At 48.5% G+C, this 13743-nt stretch overlaps 4 protein-coding genes across 5 annotated transcripts; 3 read left to right on the top strand and 1 right to left on the bottom strand.

The window, feature by feature from the left end:
• Positions 1-1331: 1331 nt before the first annotated feature.
• Positions 1332-2243, bottom strand: LDX57_010809 (uncharacterized protein; the record flags this gene model as incomplete). Its single annotated transcript, XM_046092556.1, has 1 exon — positions 1332-2243. One exon carries the CDS (start codon positions 2241-2243, stop codon positions 1332-1334), a length of 912 nt encoding a protein of 303 aa, XP_045948534.1.
• A 1874-nt stretch (positions 2244-4117) lies between these two features.
• Positions 4118-6744, top strand: LDX57_010808 (uncharacterized protein). 2 transcript variants are annotated; one of them, XM_046092554.1, is made up of 10 exons: positions 4118-4406; positions 4468-4481; positions 4544-4616; positions 4678-5009; positions 5080-5223; positions 5318-5532; positions 5593-5790; positions 5862-5889; positions 5947-6062; positions 6125-6744. In XM_046092554.1, exons 1-10 carry the CDS (start codon positions 4282-4284, stop codon positions 6206-6208), a joined length of 1329 nt encoding a protein of 442 aa, XP_045948532.1. In that variant the 5' UTR covers positions 4118-4281; the 3' UTR covers positions 6209-6744. The 2 variants fall into 2 exon arrangements, with proteins under 2 accessions (XP_045948532.1, XP_045948533.1); XM_046092555.1 differs by having other exon boundaries at positions 4118-4616.
• Positions 6745-7646: 902 nt separating this feature from the next.
• On the top strand, positions 7647-8250 carry LDX57_010807 (Rieske (2Fe-2S) protein; the record flags this gene model as incomplete). Its single annotated transcript, XM_046092553.1, has 2 exons — positions 7647-7907; positions 7996-8250. The coding sequence occupies 2 exons, from the start codon at positions 7647-7649 to the stop codon at positions 8248-8250; spliced, it is 516 nt and encodes a 171-aa protein (XP_045948531.1).
• A 2058-nt stretch (positions 8251-10308) lies between these two features.
• Positions 10309-12154, top strand: LDX57_010806 (uncharacterized protein; the record flags this gene model as incomplete). Its single annotated transcript, XM_046092552.1, has 2 exons — positions 10309-10799; positions 10972-12154. The coding sequence occupies 2 exons, from the start codon at positions 10309-10311 to the stop codon at positions 12152-12154; spliced, it is 1674 nt and encodes a 557-aa protein (XP_045948530.1).
• Positions 12155-13743: the final 1589 nt, after the last annotated feature.

The raw sequence follows: 13743 nt of genomic DNA, 5'->3' as shown, positions 1-13743 counted from the left end.
TAGGCGGGTCAAAGCACCGTGTTCATGTTATTTTGCTCGAGGCCCACGTTTGCGGAAGGCTAATGGAGCTTGAAAAAAGTGAGATAAACATTTGAATGTATGTTAAATAGGCTACCATAGATAGATTATCGTTATTATAGGTAAAAAAGGCCCATTTTCGACCGATCTAACCCCAGAATTCAACACAAGATATCTTGGTTACAGTACCCCATTACAAGCGAGTCAGTGTGGTTATAACAATGCCAGCTGTTGACAAACCTGCATAATGACACGCCCTTGCATATCCCTTGCATTCGAAGAAGCGTTATCGGCCCTGCCTTCAAAGAGAATTCCAGATCAGTTACCTCTAGAAATGCGATACCCATAATGTCAATATAATTTCAGTCTCCAAATGGCACTATTGGCCTTCCAGTGGTGGATATACTCTTCTTTAAATCACAGTTGTTGCCGATTTTTTTTTTTGCATTATATTGTTGTGTTTAGAATTGTTGTGTTTAGATAGTCGGTCAGACCACGATAGTACATGTCGGAATCATGCATTAATGCCCGAGAGGTCCGAGCCGGTGAAATGTTACAGAAGATTCATATGAGGGCTTCCATAAAGAATACGCTCATAGCTGACCGTAGAAGAACTTGACATTTGCTGTATCATAAACATTGGTTCGCCTCGCCCTTCTCTTGTGGTAGCTTTATAGGGTTGGCGATTTAATAGCTTACACCATAGAAAGCTTCGCGCGGCTACGAATAGAATCCGGGGCAACTACAGGGTATTTTATACTGACCTGTGTCTTGAATGAGCTTAATGATGAGCAAAGATGACAATACGAAAGGTGGAAAGTAAGCTTCAATTATCAATTTGACGCCGTCACTTGCAGCTCAGAATTTGGCGCTCTCGAATTTCAAACATGTAAAATAGACACCAATAAGGCTAAGTCGTACAAGTATTAATCTTTAAGCGTGGCTTATATATAAAAACATTTCAGATTAAGCCGAGAGCCCTATTCTTTTCGCCTCGCAGTTGCTGCGTTTTGAGGTGACATATTGTGCTCGAAAAGGAAAGCGTTAACATTGGCCACAATTATTTATCTAATATAGGCTCTAATCTAACAACATTTCTAAACAGACCCTAGTGCCCATGAGCTTATGTATATATCTAAGAGAAATCATTGATCAGGGTGTCAATGTTGTTTGAATATCGTGATCAGCGAGAGCGATCGTGAGGCAAAGTGGCGGGCAGCTAACAATGAAACCCAGGTCCAGATGTATGAATGATCAAGAATTCTTAAACGGAATTATCGACGGTTGAATCAAGCGAAAAGAAAAGACACCAGTCAAGAGTCGAAGATTGCGAAATCAGATAGATGGTAGCGGTCACATGCAACATGGAACCCTAGGTAGCCCTGAATGAACTGTTCCACATTGTCCTTCCAACGAGGATACTTCAATAGAGAAGCACGTAGGTTACTCACGCACTCTTTGAGTAATTCGCAGTGATGAATGAGCGACTCCTTTGACGAAACTGAATGTGCGTCGGCGTACTGATGAATGCAGTTATCCCTGTCATCCGCCAAGATGGACTCCTTGTAGAAAGATAAGATATCGTTGCCCGTGTCAATGAAATCAATCAAACCGGGCAGGAGAAGGATATACTCGTCCAAAACATCTTCTCCGTTATCAAGAGTTGGAAAAGGGAAAAAGGCAAACGCTTCTGGCATTCCTGATTTGAGCCGGAAATATCGAGGGAAGCTCGGAGTGCTCGTAAGTGGCGTAATTTTTCCTGGTAGTTTAACTTCTACCAGGTTGGCGCTGAGAAACTCAACCATCGATTTGAGTATCATGTCCGAGGCAAATCGGCCATAGAATTTGTTCATTTCCGAAGTAACGTCGAAACATAATCGGAGGACAGGATGGCTTTGTGGCCGGCCGATGAGCAGATTTTGGCAGAAGCTGCCGAGAGGCTCGGCGATCTCCGCACTGAGATCGTCGATCGCAAAGAACATGGATGTATATAACTTGGCGGCGAGTTTGTTCTTGTCATGAAGGAAAGGAAAGAACCATTCACCGCATTCAGCACCCCGTCGAGCAATAGCAACCATCCGCTGAGAGGTCAGGCCGTAACTCGCGAAATGTTGAATGATACTGTTCTCAATCGCAGTATCAACTTTGAAATCGGTGCGCTGTGTCAACGACACATCGGAAATCAATCCTTCGACAATAGATTGATACTCCGATTTCGATACCATATCGGATAGCAGATCTAAGGCAATTCAGTCGTGAAAGGGAAGATGTGCTCGTAAAGTACAAAAGTAGATACTAATAGAATCTAAATATGCCAGATCCTCGAGTCACTTCCGGTCCTTTAAATATTGCTATTTCACCAACAGAGTAACTGTCATGTTCTACAATGACATGCCGCATCTAATGTGTCGGTGATGCAATGTGGCAAGGTACGGTGTAAACATCCGGAAAGAGCATTCTCCTGAAGTCCTCTACAGATATCCAATGTTCGGTTTACACGCATCAACATAGAGTTGTCGGGGCGAGAGTGGCTGCATTGTACTCCATAAGAAATCTTATGAAGTCGAAGAACGTCCAAGCACTTTCCGGATGATGGTATCCACAGCGACCTATAATTTAATCTGGAGCCAATCCCAGTAGCAAAGTAGGGATGACGCATTTGTCGGGCGGCTGTGTGGCTGCTCTTATCATCATTCTGAATCTTGACAGTATGCTACCCCTGTCTTTGCCTCACGCTCTATATACGCAGCTCTCTTATGTGTAGGGGGGAATTAGTCCGAAGCCAGGGATACGTATTGTAGCTGACGGTCAGTTGACCGACCTGCAAATTATCATAGCGGTATGCATAGACTATTTGTAATAGCACGGAGTTCAGATTTGCTTAGTTACTCATCTACGTATATAAGGTGGACATCATTCATAGTATGTGCTTTTTTACGGTAAGATAGAATATGTTTTTCACATTCGCGACTTGCGGGATCTGTATTTCCTACTTCAAGTTCCATCTATTTTTGGCTCTAGACTTGGGAATGTTATGCAGATGCATCGAAACCATTCTTGAAGAACTTAGCCACAAAATAGCAAAAGTTACGTATACTGAGCAAGTATGGGACGTGCTCATTTGTCTTTTGCCATCCATGAGGGAACCCAATCGCATCTATAAAGGGCCACTCGTGAGTGTTCTTGTCCTTGTAGCGTGGCTGAGATGTTGTGCGACCTTTGATGGGTTCCTTCCTTTTTCGGATTGCAATACTCATTGATGGACTAAATGAGTGACGTCGATTAGAAGAGAATGCCGGGAAAAAAAAACTGAGTACTGCAAGTAAAAGTAGACTCATTACTATGTCTTACTTCGGATGCTAATATTCATAATTTTGTGATGCTAATGGCCAAGGTCTTGTTGAGCCAAACTTTACTGTGAAACAGGCCATCGGGCCCACAGAGCCATCCTATTGTGACGCAGGAGGCATCCTATTGTCCTACCTAAACTGGGCTTCATCTCACTTGATGTACTTCCAACCGATCAATTTAATGCGTTCTAAGGAGCAATATTGCGAGCTGTACATGGTTCCAAATATATATCTTATAACCGCCATGCTCAACTGTCTATCGCATTGTTAGCGTGTGAACCAACTAGAATCTAGTCGGTTAGGTATCGGGATGCTGTTGCACGATGTATGTTTGGTCGCAATTTGACGTTTTCTGCGTGAGTTGTCTTAGACAACTACCAAGATAGGCCTCCGCTTGAATGCTTATCCGAGGATCCGAATCGGATGAGAGCACCCTGTCATGACATCATCAGATAAGATAGTCGGCGGTTGTTCGATTGGCAGGCAGAAGTTTCCCGATAAGCTAAAATCCGACGCGGAGGAGGAGATTTGTTATCAGATAAAGTACAGATCTTCCCCTAAGATTAAGCTTTGTATAACTGCAAGATCTTAGGCTGAACCAGCTCATTCCCACTGAATTGTGGCCAGTCTCTGCTCGTCAGTCCCGATTTTCTGCCACTCCCCCTTACTTCCCCGCGGAAAACGGCAGGAACCGCCGATCATTTTACCAGGAACGGGCAGGCGGTCAGGGTTTACCGCGGAGCTCCACCCAATGTTCGATCAGAATTTTTGCAAACGGCCGATGGCTCATCGCATAATCTTCAAGATGGCTGGGCTTGGCATATCTGCGTAAATTTTATTCAATTGGCTTGTTCTTCTTCCGACAAAAACTTGTTCTGCAGTCGGGCCGAGATCACATCAATATTTACCCACCATGAGTGATGTGGAATCGTATGCGGGGGATAGGAAGGATGCGGAGAAACAATTGCCGGCACAGGACCTCGAGCCGTTTGGCAATGAGGAGACGGCGGAGGTGAAATATCGCACCATGAAGTGGTGGTGAGTGTCTACTTTCCTCATAGGGATGTCATGTCCGGTCCGGCTAACCCTTGCATAACAGGCACTGTGGCATGCGTAAGTTTGGCTTTCTATAGGCCCCGGAGCATGTCTGATCTCACATTCTAACCCGCTGGCAGTCATGATTGCTGAGAATGTCTCGGTGGGAATTCTTTCGCTGCCGTCTGCTGTGGCCACTCTTGGAATGGTTCCGTATGTATACCGTTTTGTTCTAAGCTTTACATGACGCGCTCTTGCTGACATAGGAAACTAGCGCTGCTATTATGATCCTGTTCATCTCGGCTCTCTCATGGTACACGGGTTATGCCATTGGCCAATTCAAGCTGCGTCATCCTGCTATTCACAGCATGGGAGATGCTGGCGAACTCTTGATGGGTCGTGCCGGCCGAGAGATTTTCGGCCTTGGCCAGCTGCTGCTACTCATCTTCCTGATGGCTAGTAACATCCTGACATTCAACATTCTGATGAATGTCCTGACGGATCACGGCACCTGTACCTTGGTGTTCGGTGTTGTCGGTCTGGTCATCTGTTTCCTGGGTGCCTTGCCGCGTACTATGGACAAGGTGTATTGGATGTCTGTTGCTTGTGCGTATAACCTGAATCACGCTGTCCTGGTATTTGTTGCCCAGGATCATATGACTAATACCTTGTTCAGCCTTCCTGAGTGTTCTCGTTGCTACAATCGTGACCATGGTCTCTGCCGGAGTGGAGAGCAAAGGCCACATTCCTATTCATGCCACTACGGACGTTAGCTTCCGCGAGGGTTTCCTGGCCGTGACGAACATCATCTTTGCCTACTGTACGTTGAACGAATATGATCATGACCAGCAACCCGTTGTCCCAAGATCACTCTTTTTGTTGTCGAGGTAAACGATGCTAATGTCTTCCCGCAGTGGCCCATGTTGCCTACTTCGGCTTCATGTCGGAGACGGAGGATCCGCGTACCTTCAACAAGTCCCTGGCCATGTTGCAAATTGTCGATACCGTCCTGTACCTTGTTAGCGCAATGATCATCTACAACTACATCGGCCCCGACGTCAAGTCCCCGGCTATTTCGTCCTTGAGCCCTGTCATGAGCAAGATCGCCTGGGGACTTGCCATTCCTACGGTTCGTTAATTCCCTTTTTTGCGACATGTTGCCATCTCTATAAAGACTGACCACAAATAGACCATCCTCTCTGGTGTCGTTCTCGGACACGTTGCGTGCAAGTATATCTACGTGCGGCTCTTCCGCGGATCTGACAAGATGCACCGTCGCGACCTTATGTCTATCGGATCCTGGGTGGCGATCTGCCTCTTCGTCTGGCTGGTGTCTTGGGTTGTCGCGGAGTCGATTCCGGTGTTCAACGACCTGCTCAGTCTGATTGTATGTCTAGAATCAAATTGCATTTCTGCTCTGACCTCAAGATCTCCTGCTAACCCATTGCTCTCTTACAGAGTGCCCTTTTCGGAAGTTGGTTCAGCTGTATGATTAATCCTGCCCCCTGATTTTGCCTGCTATATACTGACCTTGCTTCAACAGTTGGTTTCCCCGCCATTTTCTGGCTGCACATGAACAAAGGCGAGTACACCCGCAACGCGAGGAAGATTTTCTTGACCGCCCTCAACATCGCCATCTTGGCTATTGCCTGTGCTATTGTACGTCCACACCTAGGCCCCTTGTTCTATGATCTCGACCCTTAACTAACCGGACGCCTTAGTGTGGTTTGGGTCTATACGTCTCCGGCGCCGCCATCCACGACGATTCAAGTTCCAGCAGCTGGTCTTGCGCCAACTCCGCCTAATTCAGGTAATGACTACTGAGATCTCACCTCTTCACTAGATGGATAGATATAAATGATGTTCGATGAGATAGATGAAGGCTGCATCTACCGGCTGGATGCTACATTTTGTTGTTTTGAGTACCCAGATATCCGTTATCATCGCCAGCCTTGATGGTGTGAGGCGTTTCGGCTCCGTGGGAGGGCCGTTCACGTTCGTTTTGCATCGGAGGTGCATATGCATGTTTTCGTTGTATATAAGTTGGAAAGTTTAGTTGGGTAGATCACTTAGAGGGAATTATATACATGTTTCTAATAGATGAGTTTGGAGCATGTGCGTTTACAGATGTAACGGGTGTGGTTGGATTTTACCGGGATTTGAACATGCTACGACTACAAGGAGAGGACCTCTAAGCTAGAATCAACACAAAGCACAAGACGTAAACTTTGTAGGGTAACGTGGTATGAGTGCGCAGTGAAAGGGGAGCAGTGATGACCAAGAAACAAAGGTACCATCACTACTGGACCATCTTTCACTTCAGCACCTCAACAACCGGCAGCGTTCTAGGACATGGAACAGACTCGCATGCATACATGCAAGTACCACGCTTCTCGGAAGAGTTCTTGTGAGTCTAATCCACTAGTGCGGCGCATGCGTGGTCATTTACTCATTCCTCCGTTTATCAATGAGATGGGAAACAAACGCCAGACTCGATATGGCTATCTAGCTGAAACAGGATCGGCCCAGATTGCAACCATTCGTGCGTATTTGCATCCCCAAAATGGCAAAGCCATCCGGCTCAGATAAGGTATGTAGTTGTTTATTTGGCTAACGCAGACACTAGTTTTGGATTCAACGCCCCCAATATTCTATTGAGCGATATCTTATCTTGTATTATCACTATTACCAGGGTTACGGAATCATGAGATGGTCCTCTTTGATCGAATGGGTCCTGAGGTTGGAGAAGGCAGCAGCGGAACTTCCCCCCATCTTTTGCCAGGCATCGCAATGATCATAGCGAGAGATGCGGAGTCTTACAAAACAAAGCTAGCCTGTCAGCCTCTCCACCAGTCGTTAGGGGATCCCATTTCTAGGAAGCTTTCTTCCCCTCTTTCCATATGCTGTGTTTTCCGAATAGGTCAACTTGTGGCACCTCAGCGGTGATTCTGAGCTGTGACAGACTCTGGTAGCTCTATCGCGGCATGCTGAATTTAGTGACTCCCCTCTTTACCCCTCGTTAACACCAATCTCTCTCGTAGGTGTTCCCAGTATCACTGATTTAGTTGAGAAGGTAAGGTACAAAACGGAGCCTCAGGCAGAAAGGCTGACCATGATGCGAGCTGCCATTGGGCGAGACCCCACAAGGAGGCCCACCCAGACTCGCTGAGTCAGCACTAAGCCCGGGGCAATGCAAACCAGCCAAACTCGCGACCGCATTTCTTCCTTCTTTCTTCTCCCCAAATGAACGCCTTCGTGCAGCACTCCAGAGGGGGAGCCTGGCATTTCGCTGGCCTCGCCTCTTCGTTCCCGGACATCCAATCGCACGATGATTGTTCGCTGATCAAACCACACTGCAAAGCCTTCAGCATCCCCAAGACCAATAATGGGCCCAGCAGCGACGACAAGGCGCCAATCCCAGCCAACCTGGATCGCCCCGGCCGGGAGCTGAAGGATCAAGTCCTCGTGTTTAAATTCAAGGGTAAATTCCACGCCATTGATCATGTGAGCACCCTTGTTTCCTCTCCCCGTAGACATCCCCGCGAACCCTGCAGGTCAAGATGTAACAAGGCTGACCGGGCTTGGCCGCCAGCAATGCCCCCACTCGGCGTTTCCGCTCTCACGGGGCAGCTTGTTTGATATCGAGGATTTTGGCATCACCTTGAGTGCGGGGATCACGTGTCCTCAGCATGACTGGTCGTTTGATCTGTTCTCCGGACAGGGAGATCGCGGGAATTACAAGCTGAAGGTTTGGGAGCTCCAGCTGCGTGATCCGAGTGCGACTAACGGGGCTCCTGAGCCGGGTGATCAGGAGGTTTGGGTGAGGCGAAAGCAACGGATTGGATAGATGGGTTCGTCATTTGCTAGATTTTGCATGCTGAGGAGCGGTGTTTAGAAGCTGGTCATCGCTTGGGTGTGATGCTCTGGATGCATTGTTTATATAGAATGGTCGTTTTGGGCACAACGATGTGAAAAGACGGGCCGAGAAACTGGGTCGTAATATATGGCATTATAGATTTATGAAATTCCCATGAGCTCGATCGTTTCTAATCTTCTCTAGACTTGCCAGACACTGACTTCGGACCCCGGATATTTGCAGTGGTCAAACTGTCTAATCAGGATCTCAAATGCAAATCGATCACCAAAAGGATTACGTCGCCATAGTCTCGTTGCAGTGAAATCATGTGAGACGCGACCGGTCTGTGCCAGTAAAGATCAAGCCTATATCCTTCCAGCGAGGGTCAAGATTGAGTTGATGTTAATCTGCGGTGGGAGCTTTCGAGAACGGCAACAGCCCACCCACATTCAATTGCTTAGCAACGGCGGTTCTTTGCTCTTACCGTTAAAGGAAAACGAGGATTTATTCGATATCTTGCGCCGGAACATTTTCCTCGAGGATTGACTGGGGATAAAAAGGTTCTCAAGGCGCGAAAGTGGTCGGCCTATCGGAGGTTATGGCCGACTCTCGAATAGAGAATCCATGCGATGATCAGATGGCTAGAAAAAGTAGATGGTTAAATGCAAAGCTGGCAGATAATCGGCTATCTCCGGGTCTCGATCCCGGCTGGATGGCTCGAAGCCTCGAAGATTCTGACGGTTGACAGTTGACAGTTAGATGAACATGGCTTTGATCGTCATGGGTAGAACAGGTGGTTTGCCCGGAGATTGATTGCGGTCGATGTACCGTGGATATTCGAACTGGCTGAATTTAATTATTATTTGGCGAACAGAAGCCACTGCCTTCCAGGGGGACCCAGTGCTTAATGGGATTTTTTTTTTCTCTTTTCTTTTTCTCTTATCTGGGTTTGCCCCGTATCGCTAGCGCCCTTCTCTCGCCCGTCATTGTCAACGAGTCAACGCCCCTTATGTCGTGGCGGTCTTCTCCGGACTCGGAGTGTGCGAGATTTTCACCCTCCGAGCCACCGTGCACGCCGCAGGGTTACGTACCCTGTTCTTTGAACTTAATAACAGCTCCTGGTATAGGCGGGGATGTGGCGTGCTACCTCAAAGGGGCTAGCGAGGCTGGGACGGCACAGGAAATGAATTAGCGGAAGTCATAATATCGACGGGGGTCTTGGGCTTTTCTGGAAGAGCCAACGGTAGTCCTTGTTTTTCGGTCACTGGGATTGCTCGGCTTACAGGCTTCCACGATAAGTGTCTTGGCTGGGGAATGTCTCTTAGCAGCTGTACCTATCTTGCCACCTTTCTCTGGCACGGATGCTTGGATTTCAGTCAATAGGACACTTCCCATGACAGCGTGACTCTGCCCGCACCAGAGAGCGGCATTCCAAATGGGTGACCATGAACTGAATGTACAGTACTAATCAGTAAATAATAATACCCCCAAACCCCCGGGTCCAAAGCTCCGCCACATGGAACGTTAGCGCCTTCCCCAGTCGCAGGATGACTGGTTGGACGGACTTAGGGCTTGGCTAACAACGCTGGGCCATGGCTCGGTCGACCTATCCTACCTCAGAATACGACGCCGTGAACTGCACTCATCTTTTAGCTGCAGGAGGCGGAAAATTTCAATCGGTCCTTGTCTAGCGTCGCGTACATAAAAATGCATGGATAAATATTGCGGTATCTCCCACTTTTGGTTTGGATCTTCACCATCTTGGGATAAAGAATCCCTCTGAACGTGAAAAAAACAAGATAAGAGAGAAGCGCTTGAATTCCACGCGTATTTCTTCCTATTTCTTTGTTTCTCTTCATAGCTATTCTTGCCCATTCTTCTATTCCACAAGCAGTCCGAATCTTCCCCCTCGTCCGAGTTCTCTGTCCTTTGCGCCATAATTCCCCACGCGTCGCTCTTCCAACTAATCCAATGCGATTCACCCCCCAATAGCTGTGACCGTCAATTGCCCGCTTTGTCGCCTCGAAAACCCCATTCCCTCTGGCCAAGATGGCACCCAAAGAGGAGAGCGACCCTAAATCCCACCCCTCCACCTCTACCGATGGCGTCAGCGTCGAGGTCGGCGAGAGTATGGGAAGCCTACAGCGCCGACTCAATAACCGTCAGATTCAGCTTATCGCCGCCGGTGGCTCGATCGGAACAGCCCTTTTCATCAGTATCGGTGGTGGCCTCGCCAAAGGTGGCCCCGCCAGCTTGGTGATCGCCTATACCCTGTACTCCGGCGTACTTGCCCTCGTGAATAACTCCATCGCCGAAATGAATACGTATATGCCCGTCTCGGGCGGATTTATCCGCCTCGCCGGTCACTGGGTAGACGATGCCCTGGGCTTCATGGCCGGTTGGAATTTCTTTTTCTACGAGGCCTTGCTCATCCCATTCGAGATCACCGCTCTCAGTTTGGTCATGTCTTTTTGGAACTCTGAGGTCGCGAACCCCGGTCCGACGGCTGGCGTCTGTGCGGCGGTGATTGCTTGTTATGCGTAAGAACGACTTCCTGGGGGACTTTGCGCCCCTTTGCCAAGCTTGCTGTCAAAGCGCTGGGCTCTCTGAGAATTATTCTCTCTCTCTCCCCTCTTCCTCCCCTTCCTTGACCGCTGTTAGGATGGGCTGGAAGCTATTCTGAGAATAATAAACTGACCCTGGCATTCTTAGCGCACTTAACATCGTTGCCGTCCGATTCTACGGAGAGGCCGAATTCTGGCTCTCCGGAGGCAAACTGATTCTTATCTTTATCCTCTTCGCATTCACCTTCGTGACCATGGTCGGAGGGAATCCCCAACACGACGCCTACGGTTTCCGTCATTGGAAGAATCCGGGCGCATTCGCCACATTTCAAAACGAAGGTGACCTAGGGCGGTTTCAAGGCTTTCTAGCTGCGCTCTTCAGCGCTGGGTTCACCGTCGTCGGTCCCGAGTACATCTCGATGGTCTCCGCCGAGGCCAAACGACCCAGCGTGTACATCAAAGCCGCCTTCCAGACCGTATACTACCGATTCTGTATCTTCTTCATCATCGGCTCGCTGGCCGTCAGCATCGTCGTCGCATACAACGACCCGGCCCTCGTGGAACTCTACTTCGGCACCGGCGGCGACAGCAACAGCGCCGCCGGCTCTCCCTATGTCATGGCCATGCAGAATCTCGGCATCACCGTGCTTCCCGATATCGTCAACGCACTGATTTTTACCTCAATCTTCTCCGCCGGAAATACCTACACCTACTGCGCCACGCGCTCGCTCTACAGCCTCGCGCTCGAGGGCCGCGCCCCTCACTTCCTCCGCTACTGCAACAAACAAGGCGTTCCGATCTACTGCTTCTGCGTCGTCATGATCTTCCCCTTCCTCTCTTTCCTTCAAGTCGGCAGCAGCTCTGCCACCGCCATCACCTGGTTTGTCAACCTGGTCACCGGCGGCGGCATGATCAACTTCCTCGTCATGTCCATCACCTTCCTCAACTACTACTACGCCTGCAAGGTTCAGGGCGTCGATCGCAAGACCAGGCCGTATTACGGCTACTTCCAGCCCTACGGCGCCTACATTGGAATCTGCATGCACATCTTGATGCTTCTGTTCTATGGATACACGTCCTTTACCCCCTGGAGCGTCGCGAACTTCTTCTCTAATTATACCATGCAAATCGTCGCCCCGTGCCTGTTTATCTTCTGGAAGGTGTTCAAGAGAACGAAGTACGTGAAGCCCCACGAGGTCGATCTCGTCTGGGAGAGACCGGCCATTGATGCGTACGAGAATTCGATCACTACGCCGCCTGTTGGGTTCTGGACGGAGATGCTTCGTTTGGTCGGGTTGCGACGGAGGAGATCGGGCTCTGAGGGTGAGTGAGTGAGAGCTCGACTCAAGGAGTGGAGTTAGGAGGGTAGAGAGGGGGTCTATGTATTTATGGGACGAGGCCCTTTCTCATTTTGTCTTCGTCCACCCCCAGCATGAATATTGGGTGTCCAAAGTACATAGTTCCTGCTTCTTTGAGATGGTAAATCGGACTGACCGACTATATGTATGTATCATACAGTCCAACTACTGCATACATTCAATCGCTCAGAGCACCCTGTATAGGTCTTTGCTTGGACAAATGCAATATAGAGTATCGTATTACTGTCTGTGTTCTAGGTAATCACGGCTGACGGCGTAGAGTAATGACGTCATTACTTCTTGTTCTGTCGGTCACGTGAACAGACATGTTCAGCTGTTGGGATAGGGTATGAGGTGGTTACATGCTATATCTTTCGGTTCTGGATCTTGGGCTTAAGGGTGAGATCCAATACTGTCTCAGGATCAGGCAGGTGGTATTTGAAATCATCGGAAACGGAAGATGCGAACCTGATAGCGGGATCGCGGAAAGTTGGAATCACAGACTATACAACTTGCCAAAACCGACTATTTCGATAACCTCCCCGAATGCCTAACTAGGAAGGCAAATGATAATTGTCTTAGATGTTATTGGTGGTACATAGATTGTCGCAGGCTTATAGGATCTGGAATTTCAATGCCGGAGGTTGTACTAGTGAGGATCCAGGAGGATTCCATGTGTTCGCACTTCTCGTTTCGAGTTGGTAAATGAGATCGCATATGCGTCATAAATAGAGAGTCAGCCGGAGGCAAAGTCGGAAGTTGGTTGTCTGGCTATGGTTGCCTGTATATAACACTGGGGAACTGAACTGGTGCTGACAGTTAGGGCTATCGAGTCACATGTCACGACCGGGCGAGTCGTGTAAGTTGATCCCTTCCGGTATATAGTCTCGAAAAATTGGAAACGCGTCAGTGTCAGACACAAAATGGTGGTTGGTCTGTTTGGGTATCTTTACCCTGCGGGTGGTTTTGGCAATCTGTTCCGTCGCTTGTTGGAGGAACGAGGGCGCGTTGCTTCATTTGCCAGAGCTCGGTAGAGCAGGATAGACAAAGTCCAGCAAGCCGCATACCATCGAGTATCTCTTTTAGACACAACTATCTATTATACATATGAATTGTAGAAATCAGCTGGTTGATAGGTTGGGGAGTGGCATCTATCTTCTATTGCACTATACCAGATACTCTAACGTTTCATACAGTACGTGATTTGATTACGAAAAGACATTAGCATAGTCATAAAATCAGCATAAACTATCTACCCAGCCTGGTTATTAGATTGGCCGGGGAGAAGCGGCCTGTTGCGGACAACCGCATTCTCGGGAAGAAGATACGTCGGCCACATCTCAATAAACATATGTGTCGATTCATACCTCATAATATCCTCCAAATAAATCCCCGACACAAAGAACCATTGCCGTAAAATTGGGTCATTATTCACATGTTCCTCCAGTATTGCGGCCTCCCCGTACGCCATCACCGGTGGACTAGACCGATACCGGCTTATGATTTCAAACGTGGCGTCAGACCGGGCGAGTAGGCCCGCAAGTACTGGAGACATGCGTGTG

This window comes from Aspergillus melleus (genome assembly GCF_016097325.1).
Source record: "Aspergillus melleus strain CBS 546.65 chromosome Unknown contig6, whole genome shotgun sequence".
Lineage (NCBI taxonomy): Eukaryota > Fungi > Ascomycota > Eurotiomycetes > Eurotiales > Aspergillaceae > Aspergillus > Aspergillus melleus.
The sequence above is the reverse complement of the archived record's forward strand: the minus strand, read 5'-3'. Positions and strand labels throughout refer to the sequence as shown.

Bases quoted from the DNA above. Each gene is read 5' to 3' on its own strand.
- LDX57_010808 (XM_046092554.1), top strand. From the start codon at position 4,282: ATGAGTGATGTGGAATCGTATGCGGGGGATAGGAAGGATGCGGAGAAA. The intron at 4,617-4,677 runs GTATGTATACCG...ATAGGAAACTAG, and splicing joins GCCACTCTTGGAATGGTTCC to CGCTGCTATTATGATCCTGT. The intron at 5,224-5,317 runs GTACGTTGAACG...GTCTTCCCGCAG, and splicing joins GAACATCATCTTTGCCTACT to TGGCCCATGTTGCCTACTTC.